The 20,787-nt window shown below is 39.4% G+C and overlaps 1 protein-coding gene across 1 annotated transcript; it reads right to left on the minus strand.

The window, feature by feature from the left end:
• Positions 1–419: 419 nt before the first annotated feature.
• LOC108681256 (YTH domain-containing protein 1) lies at positions 420–18,239 on the minus strand. Its single transcript, XM_047883162.1, has 16 exons — positions 18,104–18,239; positions 15,250–15,345; positions 14,839–14,929; positions 14,099–14,349; positions 13,601–13,810; positions 12,988–13,095; positions 12,073–12,348; positions 10,918–11,035; positions 10,355–10,439; positions 9,379–9,824; positions 5,378–5,520; positions 4,915–5,020; positions 4,380–4,503; positions 3,589–3,684; positions 2,652–2,798; positions 420–2,308 (listed from the first exon to the last, which is right to left on the minus strand). The coding sequence occupies exons 1-16, from the start codon at positions 18,129–18,131 to the stop codon at positions 2,213–2,215; spliced, it is 2,421 nt and encodes an 806-aa protein (XP_047739118.1). The 5' UTR covers positions 18,132–18,239; the 3' UTR covers positions 420–2,212.
• Between the last annotated feature and the right edge of the window lie 2,548 nt (positions 18,240–20,787).

Genomic DNA, 20,787 nt, shown 5'->3' on the forward strand with positions numbered 1-20,787 from the left:
CCACTAGTTCCACTATGATTGAGTCATATATCGTGTCTCTTGACCCACTAGAGTAGCACTAGGATTGAGCTCGGGGGAATGCGCCAGTGTCCCCTAGCAGAAAATATTTCCACTTCCTGCGAGCTTCACTTTACTCGTCAAGTACATACACTTTACTCGTCATTTGCATACACTTTACCCGTCATTTACATACACGCAGACAATTGCAATCAGAGAAAATATAACAGGAAGATACAGAAGACATAAATACAGTTTGAGTTCTCATACAGAGATAAAATCAGACCGAGCGACGGAGTTATCCCGATTCCTCTTCTGGTGCATCGGAAATTATTTGTCATAATATTCTTACGTGAATCTAACCCCAATTATTCCGTAGGAATAATTACTCAGTGTTAGTGGAAGGTTAAATTAAAGCCGAGTGAAATTAGATATTTTACAAGGGCGTTTGAATATGAAAGTCACGACAGCATATATTATCAACACAGGCATCTACGCGAACCTTTAACTCCGTTGAAAATATTAAGCAACACCGATGCAGTCAACAGGTTCTGGTCTGCGTTATATCTCGTTCCCTGCAATCAGAGGATCTGCATAATTTAATTAGTTGGATTTAAAAATCTCGATTGCCCGAATTGCAAAATAATCAGAAAAATTTATAAATGAAGACAATGCTTCAAAATTTCGCCATGTCTCACCAGAAGAACGTTTCGGAATCTCTAATGTCAGTTCGAAAATCTTAGACTACAATCACTAGCGATGTAGCCGAAAATGACTACAAAATTTTCGCTTTCGCACTTCCAGTGTTGCAGATTCATGAACTTATAATCACTTTTTATAATTTAAACAGAAGTCTAGTTGGAATAACATAAAAGTTCTTACCCACGCAAACTTGTAAATAGAAAAGTCAGTCTGCATGATGTTACTTCATTTTGTCATTTATTAAATTAGGAAATTACTGTTTCATTGTTTTTTTTATGTTGATTTCAGCTGTTCCAATTGGTCTTTCTCTCATTCTAGCATTTTCGAAGTAAAGATGGAGCTGGACTCCGGACATATTTTTATAAAGATATGATGAACTTTAGCGGCATTCTATTTGCTTCTAAATTTTTATTTATATTGTATTTTAGCTTTTCACCTTATTCTTGGGAGAGTGAACGCCTTTTGTACATTACATTCAAGCAATGTATATTTCTATATCATAAGCGCTCCGTCGTCAATATAGAAAGAGCTTTGAATCTAGAGAAAATCCTAAGGAAAAATAGTAAGCTCAATTATGTTTGTGACAGAGTATGCTTAAAAAATACTTAGGAATAAAGGTACTTTTACAGCTCAATTCAAGAAAGAGTCCTAAAACTTATTAATATATAGATTATACGCACGAGTCAGATACAAAAATAATGCAGTGAGGAAATTTGAAAATGCATTCCCGAGATTCTGAGAATATGAAGAGACCTAACAGAATCAATTGACATGGGTACAACGCACGAAAAATCAAAGACAATGTTTACAAAATGCCATCTCTCTGTAAAAAATGAGGCTTGTTGACGATAAAATTTTACAACGAAGCCAGCAGTCTATGTACCTCTACATGTTGGCCATTTGTCACAATTGGCATCGTGAAGGAGTCAAGACAAGGTATTATAATCACATAAATACAGATCACCTGCTTTATCTTCAACAAATTGGGTGGCTCGTTTACCACGATCATATGGGAAGTCGTGTTCGTTCATAAATTAACGCATTTTCAATAAACATGAAAAACACAGCAAATTTTCCTAAGGATCATAATTAAATACAATTGTTATTTGGATTATTATTACTTACAATTCATTGGGGTGACTATTAAGCACAATTGATCCATCGCATGATAAAAATGTACGACGTAAATTCCGCTTCCGCTATAAATTTGCGTCCACAAAGTACTGAATACGACAGCATCCTGACATTCAGTATCATCTTCCTGGAGTAGATTGATAGAAACTGTGACAACAGCTACAATGAACAGCATAAATACAGACTTATGGAAAAAAGGTTCATATAGAAAAAACATATAGTTTAGTATAGGTATTGCCGTACTGCAGAGTAGAACGGATCACTGCAGGAGATTGACTTCTGATGAGATATTGCCGCACTCTGACGTGAAATGGATGAGAAGGATGAGGTACCATCAGCCACAGGACCAGCAATGGTATGTAGGTGCAGCGCTGGTCGCTTATCTGCGGTCGCGGTAGGAGCGGCGCTCGCGGCTGTCGTCTCTCCGACGGTCGCGGTTGCGCTGCAGGAACTCGTCCACGGAGCGATCGTACGACTGCAAATATTAGCGTTGTTAAGCACAACGTGACGCCAGATTATCAATTAGAAATAAGAGCCGGGAATTTAATATGATGCACTCAGAGAAATGAGCAAGACTTTGTGTAAATGGCGATGCAGTTTTTGCCCTGGTGTGGGTCATCCTGACCCAGTTTGGCCCGGCAAAAAGGCGTGCCTGCACTACATTCATTCTCTACTGGTGCTGTGGGTAACAAAGTGTGCTTATCTGGACAATATGACTCATTGATCAACGCACGGTTGGAAGTTATGGTTGAAAATGTAATAAATATCGTACATATGATTATATTTATGAATAAATATAACATGTAAGTTGTACATACCTCGACGTTGGCAGAGCGGGAGTGCGTCTTGTCGGCTCCCGACGCTCGAGCCGAGCGCGATGAGGGTGGTGGAGGGGGGGCGCTGACGTAGTCAGGAAGGGGGGGCGGGTCGTAGTAGCGGGGGGGCGACAGCGGTGCAAAGGGCGGCTGCTCAGGCAAACCACGCCGTTAGTGACCTCACAATCTTCAATGTTTCCTTCAAAACCAACTGGATAAATGACTGCGTGGCTGCTCTGTATTGCATACAGAACAGCCATAATGAACTGTACAGTACAACCATATAACCTAGTAACCTAGTCACCGTTAATTAACCCAAATGCTAGTTAACTACCACCAAGTTCTCACCAATTATCTCCCAGTTCTAATAGTTACCTTCATATATTGAATGCCAAGTAGTTCCCGCCTGCTATCTTGAAATCTTAAACTACATCGCGATTCTCTTGTATACCATAATAACTTCGAGGAAGTACCTAAATTAGCGTCCATCACCTTCTCGTCAGCGTCAGTGACCTCTCAATCAACATCTACCACCCCTGCCTACAATCAAGGATCGGCCAGTAGCGGCCATAGGTAAGCCACCAGCAGCAGGCCACCAACAACCATGGGTAAGCCACCAGCGGCAGGCCGCCAGCAGCAGGCTACCAACGACCATAGGTAAGCCACCAGCAGCAGGCTACCAACAACCATAGGTAAGCCACCAGCATAAACAGCAAGGGCAGCTCACGGGGGGCGGGAAGGCCATGGGGGGCAGGGAGGAGGAGGAGGACGGTCGCGTGCTAGCGTAGTCGCGCATCTCGCTACCAACGACCATAGGTAAGCCACCAGCAGCAGGCCACCAGCAGCAGGCCACCAGCAGCAGGCCACCAGCAGCAGGCCACCAGCAGCAGGCCACCAGCAGCAGGCCACCCTCAGGCCCTAAACAGCAAGGGCAGCTCACGGGGGGCGGGAAGGCCATGGGGGGCAGGGAGGAGGAGGAGGACGGTCGCGTGCTAGCGTAGTCGCGCATCTCGCGCAGCAAGAAGTCCTGGTACGACTGCACAGACAACCACAACCTCGTCACAATAATAATATTTATACTTATTATATAATATTTATACTTATAATATTATATTCATACTTATAATTCTATAATATTTATACTTATAAAGGTATAATATAATGCGTATAATCATAATCCTATGATATTTAAGGTGTACTGCATTAATGTAGTTTGAGTTAAGCTTAAGGAGTTAGGCATGAGGTCAATAAAGATTTTAGTGATCGAGGAATATAAATTAATCCTTAACTGAAAAAGTAGGGATTTTCGAATCCACTTTCTCACAACTAACGTGTGACTGCAGATGCTTGAATGGAAACTCTAAAAAACAACGAATATATAAGTAATGCGCGTTGACGAATTGTGGAATCAAACTAACAGAATAGGATATGCAAGCAAAAAGGCTTATAACAGTAATATGAAAGTTATGAAAATTGAAACATCGTGCTTCGCGTTACATTGATACATTGACATGTTGTTTATGATAAAAACATTGTAGCGATACCTACAGTGGTAATGATTGAAGCTTCTGTTATGTTTCTACGGTAGCAGTCAAATGAAATGAAGGGATAGGTGCATAAAGCTTCATGTGGTTAATAAATGAAAAAAAGGCACAGGCACATAAAGCTTCATGTGGCACATAAATATAAAAAGGCACATAAAGCTTCATGTGGTGTAGCCCTTTATCGCACAAGTGGAGCAGAGTTGTGGCTGGAGCTGATCTTGGGGGGCGGGACGCTGAACATCGTCTGCTGCTGCGAGCTGCCGCCTCCATAACCACCACCGCTGCTGTTGCTGCTTGCTCCAACGTCTCGCCTGCCGTACACGCGATCAATTAGTCATTATAATTCATCATTGTTTTATTATACTGTACCTTCAATATATAGTAATGAAAATAGCAAGCCTCAAATTGATATATACATCGCTTTCGTATATAATCAAAATGCTCAATAACGAGTTTCATCAATCGTAACGACAAATTCTGTAGCGAGCTATTTTGAATTTGATGCGCTAGAACTGAAGTTGCGACATCAAAAGAAGTCAGCTGATAAGGAAGCAGTGATCACAAATATGAACTTTATTATGATGATAACGAGTAAATGTTGGGTTAAGCTTGTGGTTGGAATAAGGAACGACATTAACCAGTCTTTGACTGTCGGCGGGAACTCGATTAATATAACTGATAATCAGCCTTAACTTAATAACTAAAATAACTAATGGTATCACCTGAAGGCAGAGGATGAGGAAGAAGAGCGGTATGGGGATGAGGGATGCGCAGGGGAGCGGTCCCTGCCTCCCCTCACCCCTTCTCCTCCCCCGCCGTAGCCCCCGCCTGTGTTCACACATACGTAGATGAGACGCCGATGTATATATATAAGTAATGGGTCAGGCCTCTAGGGGCGTTACTAACAATTTAAAAGTCTATTTACCAAAACAAACTCATTGGTCTTGTCGTCAAGAAGATATTGACCATGACCAAAACAAACTTACTGGTCTTGTCGTCAAGAAGATATTGGTCATGACCAGGTCATGACCAAAACAAACTTACTGGTCTTGTCGTCAAGAAGATATTGGTCATGACCAAAACAAACTCACTGGTCTTGTCGTCAAGAAGATATTGTTCATGACCAAAACAAACTTACTGGTCTTGTCATCAAGAAGATATTGGTCATGACCAAAACAAACTTACTGGGCTTGTCGTCGAGCTCCCGACTCCTCTTAGGTCGAGGACCTGCGTCGTAGTCCTCGTCATCGTAGCGCTTCCTCCTGACGCCTCCTCCGCTGTAACCCTCCCCATCACCAGCGTAACCCCGTCCGCGGCCTCCCCCACGGCTGTAGGAGCGCCCTCAATTTAGAATTATGGTACTATACTAAGCAAAACTAAACGTGTGTTTTCCGGGGTAAAAGCTCTATGAGTAAAATGGCTTCCTTCATTCGACTGACGGTCCCGTGAATGAAATTATTATCCTTTCTTATATTCTTCAATCAGATTATATTCGAAGTAATGATATTCACTGAAAAAAAAGACCCGTCAACTGTCTCTATTGGAAGATTATATTGATTAAATTCTTCCTTTAAACAACATTAATAGCCGACTGAAGTGTCCGCCATGCATCTATTTCTGGACATTATATAGATGCGACTAAATGCAGCACATGGCTAATATGGAACTAGCCGAGACCTTACGATGTTAATGTTCATGTAAGGCACCTCAAACCCTAAAAAGAGTGATATACTGACGACACGTTCACCCACGAATGCACAGAGTCTGCATTTCCTTACCTTATCCCAGGCCACGATTATCTCATTGAACTTCACAATATTATCGCCATTTAAACTCAAAACTGAAATACTTTTTTCAAAGGGAGCAAAAAAAAGTACTTTGACAACGGACAATAATATCGGCCCTGTATTTAGTTGCCAATAACACATCAATCTGACAAAGCACACGCAACACACAGATATTTTGCTATAAAAACGAAAAATACGACTGCGTACGGGTCATCTGAGCATCTAAATCAAAGCATATTGGGTGTACGTAATAATTTAACGATAAAATTATTAGACAGAATGCTTGGAAATTTCTGAACGTAAGCCTTTAAGGTTTGACTAGCATATTAAAGATTATGCTTGAATCTTGTCTGGTTCTTCCTCTAATGACGGAAAATGTCATGCTTCATAGCGGCTAACGACGTTCACAACGACGTTCAGCCCGAGGCAACCACTTCGGTTGATTTGTTATAATTTAAAAAATATTTTACATGAGGAGCATCACTTGAAAGCACAAGGAATCTGGACAAGAAGTAAGGAGGTACTCACCTAGTCTGCGGAGACAAGAACGAGGGTATCTAGCTGAGAGAACCCCTTTGAAGACGACTACGCAACAGCTTCGTTCCACATTTGTATTTAACACCGTGTAATCGTCACGTACGGTAAATTATCAAGTTCGTTTGCACAAAGATTTGGATTAATGTGAAACTTGAAATATTGAGATAATTGAATCACTCGGGCAACATATTTAACTCGTGTGACAATCTAACACAGCCCTTGAAAACCTCGTTTTACATGAAAAGTTTTTGATCTAGTACTATGGCCAGGAAAGCTCAATACAATAACACAGCAACAGCTGTCAGTTCACAAAAATCTGCCAAGTGGCCACTGAACAATAAAAGAATCAATTATGAACTCTATCTTCAAGACCGCGATCCACTCTGGGCAACGCTACTGACGAAACAGGCCAATTCACTAAGTGATAAATTTGAATGAACTTTGGATTTAGTGATTTCCAAAAGACACATGACGTATTGATGACATTATGCAGATGGAAATCGGTTCACCTCAAACGAATTCTCAATCGCAATACGTTATTAGAATGAGAATTGTGGCCAAATACTTTAACGTTAATTGGATCAAGAACCGCGGGCTGTAGAGGCGTTTTCTCAGCAAGCAATCCCGAGTGCCTGAGTCGTACTCTCCTCTCTTAATTTGTTTTACCATCGGCTTTCAACTGGCATTGAGCAGGTGAGAGCCTACGCTTGAATTATTATGTGGTTAAGCCGTTTGCCGTCTTTAACTGGCATCGAGCAGTTAAAAACGCTCACGTCGATCATGAATATTAGAAAGGCACAGCCGTAATGGTTCTCAACTGGCATCGAGCAGTTGAAAACCGGCCTTCATTTTTAATCAAATAATATCCTTAACTGGCATCGAGCAGTTAAGAATCATTTCCTTACGTTGACTGAATGGGAATAAGAATCTAAATTGGCATGGAGCAACTGAGGATCTAATAGCATAGTTATTGCTTAGCTCGAAGTACCTTTACCGTTGGGCGCAGAAGTCATGCACCAGAGATTCTCCTCGTGTACAAACCGTGAGTTGCGGTGGACATGCCTCGGTCAGATATTAGCTTAATTAGGTGGAAAGCAAGACTGGCATTGGGCAGTCAAGCCTTCAACTGATTTTCTTCACCAGAAAATCCCTGGTTAGCTATCAGCTAATCTTGAGATCCACAGCACAAGGGGCTTTCATAATAACAGCTTCAGATTTGCACCATGTAGTCCATTTTTTTGCCTGAACAAATATCACATCACCGTCAGAGACAAGAATGCCTCTATTTCGAAATTTTAATTGAATGAAGCAAGTCCTCTTATTATCTACGTCGTCCATACAGCACTTGTCACACGTCCTCCTCACAAGAAAGTTCCTTAAGCCTGAGTAGCACTAGAGAAATATATCACCGCTCTCGGAGGTCACGTGGGCACACTATTCATTTGTTAAAAAAAATCAGAGTTCCCTTTTTCAAACAACTAAAACACTGAGGAGAAAATCCATACATTCGAATGCTTTCTTCGAGCTGTGAAGAAATAGAAAATTAATATCAAATAAGCAAGAACAAGGAAGTCTCAAAGGTTACTAATGCTCGGCAAGAAGCAACAAGCCTTGTGCCGCAGGAAAATTCAAAGTTAAACTACACTTCAATATCTAAAATTTCGGAAAAATAGGAATAGTGAAAACTAATTATATTTAGAATAAAAAACTGAAAAATTCATCAAAAGCACTCTTGTCAAGTCGTCACCTCAGGAGTACAGTTCAAGATTTCGCTCTTCTGATACTATTTTCACTGTATTTAGTTTAAATCAAGACCACATGAGTATGAACAATGGAAAAGATGAGCACTTCAGATGGGAGTCTTATCAAAAGATAACACTTGTAAGAGCAAAATGAAACATTAAAAACAATCAATTAGAAGTTATAAAGTAAGCGGCGGCACAAGGGCTTCGTTGCTTTCGAGAGCATTCAGAAGATCACCATGAGAAATCTCAGAGACAAAGTTGTGATAAAATAGGATGTCGGTATTCCTAAACTGTTAATTTTGGAGTGAAGTGTCTGTAAAATGTAATTGTTGCTCGAGATAAAATGAAACATTAGAAAGTGAATTAAGAATGAGAACTCATAACATAGATATGGCTTATTATATGACGATTTGCATCCTTGCACAAGGGATGATGATGATGTTTGGGTTAGTTTACTATGTATCAACAAACAAATTCAGTTGCAAATAAAATATAGCAGAACTATAAAATTTCGGTACGTAACATCTTTAATAAATCGAATACTCTCTAATTTTGCCATATGAAAAACTGTAATATGAGAACTCTGAGAATTTGACGATGAAGCGATTTCAACGAGCAACACGAATTAGGAGTGCGGTGATCTAAACAAAAGTTTGATGATGTCTACATATAATTTCATTACTATTGGTATTCAGATGTTGTTCATTAAGGCTAGATAGTTGAAATAAATAACAGAAGAGAGTAGCATGTTAATATAATTTACACCAGTTGATGTCAGAAATGCAGATATTCTATGTTTGAAAATTAAACTGGAGTGAATTTAGAAACTGATAAAATAAACATCTATTAATGTGCTGTAGAAACTAATTTTGCTCACTAATCACCAGGACCACAAGCTTGTCTATCATATGACCTTTTATCCAGCTGAAGACCACAGACATGTCCAGTGCAGACATGAAATTTTTTCCAAACAATTCAACGAGATATGGTGGAAGCAACGGCTGATTCTTCCATACAGGGAATCTTTCAGGTAGTGAATCTATCAACTTTGCTCGAAGCGGAGCCGCTTCTTCAGATTAAACTTTCTCAGGTCGGAGATATGAGCACAGCGACCAACCTGAAGTATTCTGTCCGTGCACCGCGGAACGACTGGCGCCCGGACATTCCACCAGCTCCACCGTCACGACGGGCATTTCCACCTCCTCCTCCACCTCGACGATCCCCTCCACCGAAGCCTCCTCCTCTTGATCGCTGCTGGAAATCACCGCCGCCTCTTCCACCACGAGATCGGAAAGAGGCGCTGTAGTAATGATCTCCTCCACCGGAGCGATAGTTAAAGTTCGAGTTATAATTTGCAGCAGCGTTGAAGTTGGCACCAGGTCCATTGCGGCCGTTATTGCGGCGTTCGCCAGGGAGAAGCAAGGGGCGCCGTATGGGGCCACGATTAGAGCCGGCGGTGGCCTTAGCTCGTTTCTTGCTGCGTAACAAAGCGGATGTCAGCGACACTGTTTCATCTTTAGGAAATAGTCGGCACAGTTCCTCCGCTACACGGGGCTCGATTTCCTGCACAGGCACCACACATTATCTCAGGTTATCACTACATTATAGTCGAAGCTATGGCTAACTGGGGTTGATAGTTCAACATCTGCACTAATGTTAGAAGAGACGTACGGGAATACAGCAATAATGAATCTCAAATACATCTTTCGGTTACAAGCGTTGAAAAAATTCTAAGGTTTTATATGGACTTTTGAACTTAATCCATCGTTTCTTTTGAAAACTAATTTTGCCACGGGAAAAATTACTCGTTTTTGGCTAGCTGAATTGCACAAAAATCATCACTTTGGTAGCCTTCTTTACAAGCGCTCGCTTCATTCTTAGGGTGACATTGTCCCTTCCTGTCACCAACTAATTCAGTACGCTGCACGAGTCATACCCAAGCTAACACATGCATTTATATTACCTATACAGCCATCACATCCATAACATCCATAACATCATGGATATTTCCTAGTTGCGAATAGTAAAAATAAGTGGTGGCACCAACTAATCGCGGCGTTTTCTTTTATGCAGTTCAAGTTGTGAGTTTTCACCTGTCCGTCTCTGCCGATTTTGACAGATTTGCCTTCATTCCAGGGATTGTAGAGATGTAGAGTTTTGGAGAAAGGCAAGTCCTTCCTGAGGAGCACAAACGTTTAATTTTACTTGCTGGATAAAATTGCATGCTTTAATAGATAGAAATTTACATCCGTTTGCTAAAACGCATGAAAAATAGCAGAAGTTTTACTCTTGTGAGTAGAAGGACAAAAATTTCCAAAATTGAACATTGAGAAGCACAGAATTAAGACAGCATTGCTGACATACTATCAAGATTGAATGGTGAGTAGAGATTGTGCGTCGTGCGATGTATTTACTGATACACAGCAAATACAATAATTGTCAACTATGGGGAGAAATTGTGCATTGTTAAAAACCTAAATTATTCGAGAATTTACACAGGGACCGAATATGGATGATTGTCTAAATGCCTTTAGTTATTTTTACACAAACTGAAGGCTGTTGAGGAAATGGAACTAAAACCACACCGCCCATGTACAAAGTTAACCAAGCCAAAACATTTTTGAAAGGTAAATTGAAGTAAATTTTCTAGTCAGACTTGGAGATCCAGTCGAGGGTGAAGACGCCCCCAAGGGCACGAGCTGACAGCCCTGGCGGCAGCACCCAGCTCACGGGGGGCAGATCTCGGCGGCTCTCGCCAGCCACGCGCGCGAACCCTGGCAACATGAGGACAATTGTGACGAAATTAACGTAGAAAGATAATGCTTGTGTGTTTATCGTGGAGGGCAAACACAGTGATGCAACTTATAATAAATCAAGACTTGATAAGTTTGGGTAAAAAAACACATATACATATTGTAGGCCGAGATAGGTATACATTAAATTTTGCAAACAATTCTGTACAGAGAGGCTTCTGCAGACAGCGTGCTTGGCGCGCAGACATCAAGCTGCTCACTGCAGAACTCACCACTCACTGCAGAAATCGCAACTCTCCACAGAAATCGCCACTCTCCACAGAAATCGCCACTCTCCACAGAGCTCGCCACTCTCCACAGAGCTCGCCACTCTCCACAGAGCTCACCACTCACCGCAGAACTTGCCACTCTCCACAGAGCTCGCCACTATCTACAGAAATCGCCACTCTCCACAGAAATCGCCACTCTCCACAGAAATCGCCACTCTCCACAGAAATCACCACTGTCCACAGAGCTCGCCACTCCCTACAGAGCTCGCCACTCTCTACAGAGCTCGCCACTCTCTACAGAGCTCGCCACTCTCCACAGAGCTCGCCACTCTCCACAGAGCTCGCCACTCTCCACAGAGCTCACCACTCACCGCAGAACTTGCCACTCTCCACAGAGCTCGCCACTCGCCACAGAGCTCACCACTCACCGCAGAACTTGCCACTCACCGCAGAACTTGCCACTCACCACAGAGCTCGCCACTCTCCACAGAGCTCGCCACTCTCCACAGAGCTCGCCACTCACCACAGAGCTCGCCACTCTCCACAGAGCTCACCACTCACCGCAGAACTTGCCACTCACCGCAGAACTTGCCACTCTCCACAGAGCTCGCCACTCGCCACAGAGCTCACCACTCACCGCAGAAGTTGCCACTCGCCACAGAGCTCGCCACTCTCCACAGAGCTCGCCACTCTCCACAGATCTCACCACTCTCCACAGATCTCACCACTCTCCACAGATCTCACCACTCACCACAGATCTCACCACTCACCACAGATCTCACCACTTACCACAGAACTTGCCGCTCTCCTTGACCGAGTACAGGAGGATGACGTTCCTGCATTCCTTCACTGCCTGGTTGACTTTAGTTTCGTTCTGTGGAGGCGTAGACCACACGCCCTTGCTTTTAGATAGCGCGATGTTCTCCTCGTTGTTGGACTTCATGAGGAAGAACCTGGCCTCGCGGAACAGGTAGTTGATCTTGGTGATATAGTCGTACTTCTTCTTGCCGGTCGCCGTCGAAGTCGCGTTGGTGGCCACCTGCTCTTCAGTATCTTCAGTTTTCTCTGTAAGTTCGAACATAAAGCTGTTCATGTTTTGGGGATTTGGTTGAGGAAAGTGGGTAGATTTTCTAGTAAATTCACATTAAAGCAGCTATCGAGTTCAGAACTAATGACTGACTGCTCAAACTGAGGGCAGTAAACAGACAACGTTAATTTTTTAAACTTTGCAAAACGCTGCACATGAGGAAACATGGGCAGAAATAAATCTGTCGTGAAACTGCTTAATGTTTCAGCAATCCTGAAACATTGCACTAGAAATCAATTGTATCAACTAAACAGATAATAATAATAATTATAACAACAATAGTAGAAGTTTCTGCATTTTTTAGGCTGTAGACCTGTCGCCGATTCTTAACATCGCAGAACATTCAAAGCTTGTTGCGGCCACGAACTCGCAACTCACAGCTCAAATTTTGATTTACTTAATCACCCGACCTCCTTGAGAATTCTGACCAGAAACTGGCGCATAGAGCTGGGATCAAACCTGCACCTCTCTGCTCCAATCCTTGTACTCTGAACTTTAACAACTGGGCCACCATGGCCAGTGGTCAAGCCAAAATCATAGCATATAAATCCTACAAACAGATATTTCCAAGCACCGACAAAACTGGCCATGTTCGTCACACAGCGGGCGATTCTCACCCTCCCGCTCGCTCCTGACAGAAGAGCTTCTGTTTCTCTTGTTGCTGCTGTCGTTCTCGCGACGCCCGCTGTCTGAGTTGTTGGCCTCATCCTCATCTCTTGGCGCAGCTGGGAACGGGAACAACCAATCCATGGAATTTTTGTGTTGAGATGAAAGCAAAAACTGAACTATTTGACTTAAGCACAGCTATTCAAGTTCAAGAAGAACAGTGCTTGGCCAGTGATTATTTCAACTTTCTTCAAATACATCAAAATATATTTCATCATCACTTTAAAACCTAAAAGATATTATAAAAAATAAACTGAATTGCATCGCTCATATTGATTTAATTATGAAAATAATTAGAAATGGGAGACATGTTCGAAGGTCCAAACACAGTTGCTTAAAAGGAATTATAGATACGATAAATACTTAGCTCAGTCATTGAAATTATTCAAAATAAATATGTACTGCTCTTATTTTGCAGTCTTCATAAGCTCAAGCGTAAAAGAGCTGTGTTTGAAAGTCAACTGTTCTCGCAAAAAGTACGATATAGAAAGTCTTAAATAACCCCATTGCAGGTATATTCAGTAAGTATTGGTAAGACAATGCTGGCAAGACAAAGCAACTGACGAGACTGGTTCCTGGAAGTGGAGGACGCGCGTGAGGCGCCGCTGAAGGAAGGCTCCCTGGATGTCCTGTTGTTCTCGCCGGCTGAGGAGATCGCGCCATCGCTGTGGCGAGGCGAGTCCTCGAAGTCCATGAGCTCATCGTCGTCCACGTCAGTGAGCTCGTCCATGTCTTTGCTGCTGTTGCTCGGGGCTTCTATCTTCTTTTTGGGAGCTGTAATACAACAGACGTTACATAGATAATAGATATAATAGGATTTTGACCATTTAAAATCATGCAGTGAGAAAATGGCAAGTCCAGTAGTACCTAAATAGTTTTATTGATTGCTGAAAAAAGTTTTCTTCGATTGTAAGGCAGGAATATGTCTCAGCAGCAGGCTATTGATTCTGTATTAGTGCAAGGATGACATATATACCAATTAAATCTCTTTAACATCAAACAGCATATCTTTACCAAATAAGGAAACCACCAAATTAAGCTGAAGAGTTAGAACATTGTTACCTGTAATCGCTTCCTTGGGTCTCTTCTTTGTTCCAGAATCGCTGTTTCCAATGTTAGTTTTAACTCCGGGACCACTCGTGCTGCTATTTCCTAGTTCACAATTGTTTGGGCTGAGTGGAGCATTATTAGAGCTGCTCATCTTACTCAGAGTATCACTGTTCTTCATGCCAGCTCCACCCTCGCTGGAGCGGCGGCCGCCATGACTGACATTTGTCCTTGTAGAATGGCTGTTGCCCGAGCGAGTACGACCTCTTTGGGCCAATGAAAAATTTTGTAGTCATATTTTTCAGATTACAGTTGGTAGGTTTACAGATTTTTCAATGTCAAATATGAATTAGAATCCTCATATTCATTGCCTCCTTATTAATATAATTCAAATAGAAAATGAAAAATAATTATCTGCAAGCCAATGTGATCATACACATTCAGATGGGTAAGCATAGTATTAAAGAGTAATGAAAAAAAATTCATGTTTACAAAGTGAAAGTGTGTTAAAAAATATAACTCAGTACTCCCTGTAGTGAGTGACAAAGAGCGCATTTTCTCGTCGACGAAAACATGAAGTCACGGACAGACAGACGGACGAATGGACGGATGGACATGGCAAGCACAATAGGGCATTTTTTTCATATATGAGAAAATGTGCTAAAAAGAAGCAAATGAGGCTCTGAGATCCTCGTTCTGTGCTCAACTGACAGTCTAATTATAAACAGGAGATGTGATCTACCAGCATCACTAACCTGTTAATTTGGGGGTCAGTAGTATTGTCAGATCTTTTGTTCAGTTTACTGGCATCAGATCCTGAGGAGTGATGTCCTGATCTCTTCTTATCTGAAGAATAGTAGCAAGTTTAGAAAGCAGAAATGGAGAGACCAACAATAAGGCTTTGGTATAAGTGAAAATTATTGAATAAAATAAAATTACTTAAAAATTAAGAATTAAAATTATCCAGCAAAATCCAAAGCCATACATCACTCTTAGAACCACACGCTTAAAAATTTCAATGCACCTTTCTGAATTAATATTCAAGTCTTATTGGTAGTTCAGCTTAATCATATGCATTAAAAACTTAAGAGCAGTAAAATTATATATATTCGTTCATAAAAACCTATTGCTTTAACAACTGAAAACATAAATAATTACCAACTTACTAATTTTATCATCAGATACCACATCATTCAGTTCATCAAAATTCTCTCCCGATTCAAGAAGCTCATCCATAAGATCCACTTCTTCTCCTGGTCCTCCTGAAAAATTCCAATTACAAATCAAGTAAAAAATGATAACAAATGGGTAGTAAATACCGTACACTAAAATTCAGAGGTGGGAATGACTACAACTTGGATTGTACAACAAAATAAAATGTTTTGTACAGCTCATTTCATCTTTTCCTAAGAAGGAATATACCTATACATAGGTATGTATACTTGCCATATTCTAAAAGCTAATGTCAAAATTGTGCACAAGTTTACCAAAAAATAAAAATAAAATAAATACACAAGAATAATTTTTTAATGGTAGGACAATGAAAAAAATAGTGTTTTCAACTGATATATTGACATATCTCAATTGATATATATCAATGATACATATACCAAATCTTTTCACAATCCTATGAGTAATGGGAAAGTCTAAATAATGGGTACATTTTTTTCAAACTACATCAACAATTTTTCCAAACACAAATTGGCTTTCAAATATTGCACATTAATGTTATAATAATAATATTTGAAAATTTTGTCAGCAATTTGTATGGGTAAAATTTCCCAGAAGGCTAGAGGCATAGGGGAAACGATCTGATGTCATACGCAGCCCTAGCCCTGGCTTATCTGGACAGGTGGCTACTGCTTACACTTCCAGCCTCACTTTAAGGCTGTTCTTAAATATCACAAGGCCCAAACATTTAAATTTTAACCCATAAATTTTGTCACTAATTTCTGATAAATGAAGTAATATCTTGTACATCTTACTGTACTGTTAATAAAATATTAATTGACACAGTGGAAAATTTTACTGCAATTTGGTTTTAGTGAAAATTATATAATAATGGTCATTATATATAGGTATTCATTTCTTTCAAATAACATTTAAATAAATAAAATAACAATAAAACAATAACAATATAATAACAATCAAATTCATTTCTTTCAAAAAATACATTGTAGCTTTGTTTGAAGCTTGGTAGATAGCTACCATACTCAAGCATGGCAGACATTACAAGCAACTTGAGTAAATCTTGCAAATTTCTTTGACTTATTGTTGCCTTCATAAGTGATGCATAAAATGATAAACTATGTTAACTATATAATTTCATCACTATTTTGAGCTAAAAAGACTAACTGGATCATACGTATGGAACTTAGATGTTGAGGTCTTGTAAGACCAAGTGGACTGAAATGTAGCCTTACATTTTTTTTTCAATACATAAATTTCAACTTGCTACACTCATCTCTGAATTATTCAGTCACCATAATCATGACAAGAAACTAATGAACATCTTTTTTACTCAATTAATAAAATGTGGTCATTAGAGGATTAAGTGCAGTAGGTAACTACTCAAATGGAATTTATGTGTCATTGATGCTACAATAGTACATATGACTTGCTGGTCACTGCAGAATCAATGAAGCAGTAATCTAACGGCAAAATGTGTAGCTTCTCCAATCTTGTTCAATTTTATCTAGAAACAATGAAATCCTGGTCAGAAACGGTAATACTTCTGTAGTCAAGTATATAACCCAAAAAAAAATTTTCAACTGCCTGTCTCTCAATGTAAAAGATTTCACAAAACCAGGTTTTGAATTGAAGAATCTATGGTTACTTCAGAATTTCATTATTGTTCATTATTTTTAAAGAAAAAATGAAAATCTAATTGTTAAATAAATTTGAAAATTTTGAGCTCATATGTGATTGTTGTTTTATTAGTTATTACCAATTTGATAGAAGAAATTTGTACTCTAGTAGAAATTTCAGTAGCATGAAATTTATACTCTCTAGTTCCAGTATGGAAAGTTGATATTTTCTATACCTGCTCAAAATAGTGGCAAAGCAAGGACTTTTTTTAGATACTCTCTCAACAGTTCAACTCTCAAGTTCATTTTAGAGTCCTATAACTAGACCACTACAACCACTTGGCACTTAGACTGTTAGACAGACCGGTAAATCATAGTTATGATAGTATATAATACCAGCAATCCCAGCATTATCATACAAAAGACATTGAACTGGTCTAAATCTTGAGTAGACAATGAAATTAGAAATAAGCTGATTCTAAACATTTTCTGATTTGCCACTATGCCTGAGTGCTCACTCTGCTCAGATCCCAGAGTCAAGAATGGGGCAGAAGCCACTTGTGATTCAGACAAAAATGCTGGTAAATCTCATTACATTAACCCATTTTCATGAAGTTTTCCCAATTTATTCAGAGAACAATTAAAATAAGTGCTCATTTTCACAGTTTCTGCAATATTTGACAATCACCCACAGTCCCACACAATGATAGATTTTGCCTGCAATTTTAGGAAACTTCTGTGTCTCATTTTTCAAATTGGCTCAGGTCCTCACTCTCCTCAGGTTCAGGACTCGGGTGTCATTGATGATGAATAGTTTAACCTGCAAATCTAAGAAATCTTACCAATATTGATTAAAAATAAGTTGTATGTAAATATAATTTTATTAAAAGAATCAATAGCTAAAATAATCATAGTGGCAAAGCAGAATCTTTAGAATCAGCTCATTTTCAAGTTCCTCATCCACTCAATATTTTAATCAATTTCTTATGTATGATAATGCTGATACTCCAAGATACTCACTAGTTGACTTTTAGAACTCAAAAATGAACTTGAAGAATGGCAACAAAAAAATTGTTCTCCTTTACCACAATGGGCCCCCTTGAACTGAAGGTGAAGTGACTTGTTTGTTGGGATTAATTGACATAATGTTAACCGTAATAAAATACACATACTTCTTGATTATTTCAACTAATCTAAATAACAGTTCTCTCACCTCTACTGTCCATATTCTCCGAATTCATTCTCTGTTTACTAGAATCTGCCAAGATAATTGATTTGTGTCGAAATTCTGCTGCCACTTTTTGTACCGTTTCACGGATAGCTGTTGTAAACAAAGACAAATTAGAAAACGATGTTCGTTAGAAAAACGCGAGTATTTTCTAAACAGAGATCAATAAATATATATACTAATCCAAAAATAATGCTATCAATTAGATGAATGTAACATAACAGTTATTACTGAATACTGATCACATTTTATCAGTCAAATAGCAAGCGATATTGATAATTGTAAACCTCGCGAGAGGCACACAAACACTAAATTCGACGTTAACTGCATTTATAAAGAAGCAATTAAATGCGTCTATCTTTACCTACGATATGACGCTATTCAGGCTTAGAAAGTTACAAATATAAGAAAATTCTAGATCTATACCCCAGCTATCATTTCGATTCGAAAATATTGAAAGTGGAGGTTAATAATAGAAAATTACCACAGTTGATTACTCCCTTTTCTCATGATAATTGTTGAGAAATTTCTAAGACTTGACTATATTATAAATGAGATTGAGACGTGATATACTGGACTGGAGTGTAGCTACAATCAATTGTTTTTATATAGGGTATAAAAATTTCAGTACACTGATCAAGGCATTAATGTATAATTAAAAAATATAGCTTCACTTTAGCTTTAATTTCATAAGAAAAAATTATTTTCCGGCAAGTACTGTGTTAAAATAGTTAGGCTAACAGCTGTATACCATACCAATAATTAAAAGGCCAAATTCTCAGCTGACAGTCCTATGGTTTCACTCTACGCATGCGCTTGGAGTCAATCGGTTACTAGCCGCCGTAAAGTCAGGGTTGTGTCTAGGCGGGCTTCTTGGTCAGTGTCGTGAATCTTCGATCTCCCGAATCTCTATTTTGCTACGTGTGCACACATTTGATTGTTTGTATTGATAGGTACCGTTATACAGATTATGTTTCACATTTTAGTAAAGACATATACGTTTGTTGACACGAACGGTGGAGGAGTGGCTGGGCAACTTCATCGTGTTTCATTCACACGCCTGCCAGTGTCGTTGCGAGTCCTAGGAGTCCGCGCCGGTTTGCTTGTGTCTGGGTGCCAGCACGCTGTTATTATACAAAAATATCACAAAATTGACTTTTAAATTAATCGGGAGAAGTAAGGTAGCAATAATATATTGCTTTAATTAGTTTAATATCCAAAAATAACGGGTTAGAAATATATAGATAGTTTTATAGGTTAATACTTGTTTACTATGTATGCTCTTTGTCATACTTGACCGTACTGAGAATTCAAGTGTTTTTCCATTTCCTTATTCATTTTTAATGTTGTAAAGCCGGATGCATTGTAATGATTTTCATGAAGGCAACTAATTTAAATTCTGTGATGTTGAATTCCATACGAAAACTTTAGTGAATTAAGGTTAAAATCTATCATTATTATTATTATTTATTTTCTGGTGTTATAATTTAATTTTAATACTGCAACGTTCATGCGGCTGCGTGCGAATAGTGATGGGAAACGCGGTATAATTCTTGCGTGTAATTCAGAGTAATTCAACGTCTACAGAGGGTCAGGAGATTAACAACCATTTCCGCCGCTTGTACCCGAACTGAAAACATCACGATGTACATTTATTTTATTAGTGTAGGCTGGCAGAATTTCTTCTCTTAAGCAAGTTTTGTTAAAGACCAGAGAATTAGTTTTATTTATTAGCTTCTTGTTAGTTTTTTCAATAAGTCGTACTAAATTCTTCGTAGGTGTTTTGAAGATTGAAAATTAAATTACCGATAAACATTTCTAATATTGAACGACGTTTCGAATGTATAACATTCATTTTCAAGTTAAAGACGCATTGAGGTTGACATATGTACGAAATCAAGTAAATTTGATACCATTCAAATGCTAAAAAATGCTAAAATTTCGTTAACGTGATACTACCTACAGGAAGATTTTACAAGCGCAAAAAAAACTACTCGGAAAACAGTCTCAAAGTTCTGACGAAGCCGGTGGTTTGAAGGTTGATAGCTGGAGTCCTCTCCTTAATGATGAGGGCCTCAGCTATCGCCAGTCGTATAGGATCGGGGCACCGCATAACGATACTGGTGCATTCTTCCAATATCGGGCGAGTGATGGTCTCGTTGTGGGCCTCCTTCAAGTGATTCATTGGTCCTCCGGATCGGTAATTTAAAATTTAATGTCGACCAAGTTAAAATTTAATTTAAAAATGTCTATTGGTAATTTAATTTTCAATCTTCCAACACCTACGAAGAATTTAGTACGACTTATTGAAAAAACTAACAAGAAGCTAATAAATAAAACTGGTCTTTAACAAAACTTGCTTAAGAGATTTATTTTATTGTACACCTTCAGAAGAACCCTTTTCGCCATGATCGCTGCCATTCATTGTTGGCGCGTCTGTGAAAAATGTGAAGGCGAGCGTGCCGAGCGGAAAGGAGAACCCAATACGGGCAATACCTCAAGATTAGAAGCTGTTATCCAATATCCAGCTTGGCTCGTTAATTAATACTTGTCCTGAAGTTAATGGTGCAGTATCCTTCCTAAGGATATACAGCTTGGCTCATTCAATAACATTTGTTCTGAGGTTGACGGTGCATTACTTTGTCAATGCTAGGCGCTTAACACGGATC

Source organism: Hyalella azteca, unplaced genomic scaffold (genome assembly GCF_000764305.2).
Source record: "Hyalella azteca isolate HAZT.00-mixed unplaced genomic scaffold, Hazt_2.0.2 contig12168, whole genome shotgun sequence".
Classification (NCBI taxonomy): domain Eukaryota; kingdom Metazoa; phylum Arthropoda; class Malacostraca; order Amphipoda; family Hyalellidae; genus Hyalella; species Hyalella azteca.